Below are 5,000 nucleotides of genomic sequence, written 5' to 3' on the forward strand. Positions count from 1 at the left end.
GTGTGTGGTTGTGTGTGTGTGTGTGTGTGTGTGTGTGTGTGTGTGTATGTCTGTGTGTGTGTGTGTGCATGTACTGTATATGTGTGAGTGTGTGTGTGTATGTCTGTGTGTGTGTGTGTGTGTGTGTGTGTGTGTGTGTGTGTGTGTGTGTGTGTATGTCTGTGTGTGTGTGTGCATGTCTGTGTGTGGTGTGTGTGTGTGCATTTACTGTATGTGTGTGTGTGTGCGTGTGTGTGTGTGTGTGTATGTCTGTGTTTGTGTGTGCATGTACTGTATGTGTGTGTGTGTGGAATTGGAATTGGAAATGTTTATTTCAGTGTCATGTACCCCGGACAGGGTGCCCAGCAAGGACTTACAGGACACATCAATAGTAAACATAAACACAAAATCAAACACAATCATTCCATTACAAACAAAAGTTAACTAATAGCTCCAGCCATCTTAGATTCCATGCTCTCTTAATAAATGTAGCAGTAGTGAAAATCTCTTCTCTGAAAGTCACTCTAGCTTTGCATCATCTCCTCACCAGAACAACTCTGGCTTCAAATAGACATAGTCTGGATCATCATATAATGGACAATGAAACATAAAATGAAATTTGTCCTCTGTCACTTCAAGATCACACACTGTACAAAGTCTCTCCTCCTCAACAACAGAGTTAAATCTACCTACTTCAATAGCAAGAGGAAGGGTCCCCGTTCTGAGCTGAGCACAAACAGATCTTCTACATCTATCCAATGGCAGAGTCACATAGGGTTCTGGGCTGTACACATTTTTAATTTGACAGTAGGTTCTAAGTTTGGGTTTGAGCCAGATATCGGTGGCCCATTTCTCTTTATGATCAAGAAGTAACTTCTGTTTAATGTATTGCACCCCGCATCTTAAACCATTTCTGTAGCGAAACTGTTGATCAACTTCACAGAAAGCTGCATACATATCACTACACCATGGAAAACTATGTGTTTTCTCCCAGTTAAACACATACTTGGCTATTCTGCCCTCTGGCATAGTGGAGAGACGGTTCCATAACCTTATCATTTCCACCTTCTGCTTAATATAGCAGGGCTCCCAACCCATGTCCCCCTGTAAAACCAGCACAGGTGCAAATTTGTGGACACCCAAGAAAAAGCGAATTGGAATGGCATTCACCTTCGGAAACTCCTTACTTCCCCACACTCCAGCTGCATAGAATAAAATTGGGGACACACATGCATCATAAAGCTTAGCAAAAGTACTATAACCCAGATTTTTACATAATTTCAATTTACTTCTAATGGAACCTAAAGCTCTACTTGCAGTATCAGCCAGAGCATGAACTCCTTCTTCAAACCGTAGATGTTCATCAAAAATGAAGCCCAGATATTTATATGTACTAGTAAAAGATAAGGACACACACACACTTGCACACACACACACACACACACATACACACACACACACACACGCATGCACACACACACACACACACACACACACACACACACACACACACACACACACACACGCATTAACCCTCAAAGCAAACCCAAACTGAGTGATCCTTTCATTAGAGAGGAGATGACTTTATAAACGCAGGACGCCGTGTGTCTGAACTGTTGATGAGACGAGGCTTGTCTGACTTGATGTTTGACAGATGTTTACTTCACCAAGACGAATCTCCCACTTGTCCATGCACTAGCCCACCTACACTAGCCCACCTATACTAGCCCACCTACACTAGCCCACCTACACTAGCCCACCTATACTAGCCCACCTACACTAGCCCACCTACACTAGCCCACCTATACTAGCCCACCTATACTAGCCCACCTACACTAGCCCACCTACACTAGCCCACCTACACTAGCCCACCTATACTAGCCCACCTACACTAGCCCACCTACACTAGTCCACCTATACTAGCCCACCTACACTAGCCCACCTACACTAGCCCACCTATACTAGCCCACCTATACTAGCCCACCTACACTAGCCCACCTACACTAGCCCACCTATACTAGCCCACCTACACTAGCCCACCTATACTAGCCCACCTACACTAGCCCACCTACACTAACCCACCTACTCGGCCAGATTCACCTGCACCGTGGCTCCTGTTGTTGTTGTTTACTCCTCCTCCATCTCCCCTGCAGGTGATGAAGACGTACCACATGTACCACACGGAGAGCATCAGCGCAGAGGGCAAGCTGAAGGAGGCGGAGAAGCAGGAGGAGAAGCAGTTCAGCAAGTCTGGCGAGCTCAACGTCAGCCTGCTGGCTCGCCATGACGACCGCCCACAGAGACGCAGCTCCGTCAGGAAGATCGAGAAGATGAAGGAGAAGGTGAGGAGTGAGGAGATGTTATGTTCATGTTAGTGGTGAAGGTGAGGAGTGAGGAGATGTTATGTTCATGTTAGTGGTGAAGGTGAGGAGTGAGGAGATGTTATGTTCATGTTAGTGGTGAAGGTGAGGAGTGAGGAGATGTTATGTTCATGTTAGTGGTGAAGGTGAGGAGTGAGGAGATGTTATGTTCATGTTAGTGGTGAAGGTGAGGAGTGAGGAGATGTTATGTTCATGTTAGTGGTGAAGGTGAGGAGTGAGGAGATGTTATGTTCATGTTAGTGGTGAAGGTGAGGAGTGAGGAGATGTTATGTTCATGTTAGTGGTGAAGGTGAGGAGTGAGGAGATGTTATGTTCATGTTAGTGGTGAAGGTGAGGAGTGAGGAGATGTTAGTGGTGTGTTAGTGATGTGAGCTGGATACGGCTGAGTCCACTCAGAGAGAGAGAGAGAGGGAGAGAGAGAGAGGGAGGGCTAGAGAGAGAGAGAGAGAGGGGGGAGAGAGAGAGAGATAGAGAGAGGGGGGGAGAGAGAGAGAGAGAGAGAGAGGGAGGGAGGGCTAGAGAGAGAGAGAGAGGGGGGGGGGGGTAGAGAGATAGATAGAGAGAGAGATAGAGATAGATTGATAGAGAGAGAGAGAGAGAGAGAGAGAGAGAGAGAGAGAGAGAGAGAGAGGGAGGGAGGGAGGGAGGGAGGGAGGGAGGGCTAGAGAGAGAGACTGCATGGAGCTCTCCTCAGACCCCGGCCAGACTGGCGCTCAGATAAAATGGCTGATTCCTGGTCAGTGATCCAGCGCTGGAGTACGTTTCCTGCAGCTGCAGCTCAGCCACAGTTCTGTTCATGATAATGAACCTCTCTGGGTATTACACACCAGGGCTCCACGCTTACCTTTTCCCCAAGTACAGTAGCACTCTGCTACCATGTTGAAATATTTAGTAGCACACACAGAATTTAAGCATAATGAAGATTCTGCAGTTTTCGTATGACAACAACAAATTATCATGATTATTTTTAATGTTACAGTCGGCTCTTGGCGGAGACACAATGTAAAGGGGAAGTAAGAATAAATGTATTAATTTATGAATAATATAAAGATGCAGCAAATGGGATGTGGCATCAGTAAATCAGTGGTGTAAGTGAGTGGATGTAGTGGAATGTATGGGTGTAGGGGCGTTGTATAGTGGGAAAACATGAGAAACAACCAAACAAGAAAGGAGAGAGAGAGACTGTCACGTTTCAGCTGTGCGTCTCCTGAAACAAACACGGTCTTTCCAGCTAACTTTGTAAGTGCGACGCACCACTTACAGTACATGTTTCCTTCCTGTAAAACCAGCCACAGGAACGTGTTCTGCCACTGGGCATTGTACCTGTAGACCTTCCACTTCGCGTTGGCAGTGGCACTGACCCTCTCTTTGACCGGGCTCTCTCCTCCTGCTCCCCCCTGAGCCTCCCCTGACCCTCTCTCTCTCCTCCTGCTTCCCCCTGACCCTCTCTCTGACCCTCTCTCTGACCCTCTCTCTCTCCTCCTGCTTCCCCCTGACCTTCTCTCTGACCCTCTCTCTCTCCTCCTGCTCTCCCCTGAGCCTCCCCTGACCCTCTCTCTCTCCTCCTGCTTCCCCCTGACCCTCTCTCTGACCCTCTCTCTCTCCTCCTGCTCCCCCCTGAGTCTCCCCTGACCCTCTCTCTGACCCTCTCTCTCTCCTCCTGCTTCCCCCTGACCTTCTCTCTGACCCTCTCTCTCTCCTCCTGCTCTCCCCTGAGCCTCCCCTGACCCTCTCTCTGACCGGGCTCTCTCCTCCTGCTCCCCCCTGACCCTCTCTCTGACCGGGCTCTCTCCTCCTGCTTCTGCTATGTACGCTAGTGAGGAGTAGGCTAGGTAGCCTACCAGCACATTTTGGTCCAATTTAAACACTGGCTCGCTGAAGAAAACATTCCTTCACACGCACACGTCTTTTGAGTTGACCACAGAAAGCAGCATTCACGGAGCGCGCGGCCAAAGCTATTGTTGAAAATAATAATTTTGGGCATGAAATTGTCATGGTTTTGAAAGCGCATTTAGGCAGAAATATTTAGAAAGTTTACGATTTTTAATTTAAGACTTACAGTATACAGCCTAATTTGTTTTGGTTTTTTTTCATTCACGCATGCACACATTCACACATGCACACACATTCACACACACACATTCGCACACATGCACACATTCATGCATGCACACATTCACGCATGCACACACATTCACACGCACACAAACACACACACACATTCATGCACGCACAAACATTCGCACACACACACACACACACACACACACATGCTTAGACAGGGTATCTCTGTTTCTCTGCACTTCAGACAAACATGCATATTTAACTTGGGATTTTCCCCTGGAGTTTCTCCATGGAAACAGAGCCAACGATATGAGGAGCCGTCAGACATACGGCCCTTCCTCCCTGGCTGTCATCCACCCTCCTCCCTAGCTGTCATCCACCCTCCTCCCTAGCTGTCATCCACCCTCCTCCCTAGCTGTCACCCACCCTCCTCCCTAGCTGTCATCCACCCTCCTCCCTAGCTGTCATCCACCCTCCTCCCTGGCTGTCATCCACCCTCCTCCCTGGCTGTCATCCACCCTCCTCCCTAGCTGTCATCCACCCTCCTCCCTAGCTGTCATCCACCCTCCTCCCTGG

General features: G+C 48.3%; 1 protein-coding gene across 3 annotated transcripts in view; it reads left to right on the forward strand.

Moving 5' to 3' along the window:
- Positions 1-5,000, forward strand: part of srgap3 (SLIT-ROBO Rho GTPase activating protein 3) — a 128,701-nt gene that overhangs the window by 77,222 nt on the left and 46,479 nt on the right. For all 3 annotated transcript variants that reach the window (XM_084445864.1, XM_084445865.1, XM_084445866.1), the window contains exon 5: positions 2,133-2,321. In XM_084445864.1, coding sequence (XP_084301990.1) covers positions 2,133-2,321 — 189 coding nt within the window. The remainder of the gene's footprint in view (positions 1-2,132; positions 2,322-5,000) is intronic.

Source organism: Borostomias antarcticus, assembly GCF_949987555.1.
Source record: "Borostomias antarcticus genome assembly, chromosome: 11".
NCBI classification, from domain to species: domain Eukaryota; kingdom Metazoa; phylum Chordata; class Actinopteri; order Stomiiformes; family Stomiidae; genus Borostomias; species Borostomias antarcticus.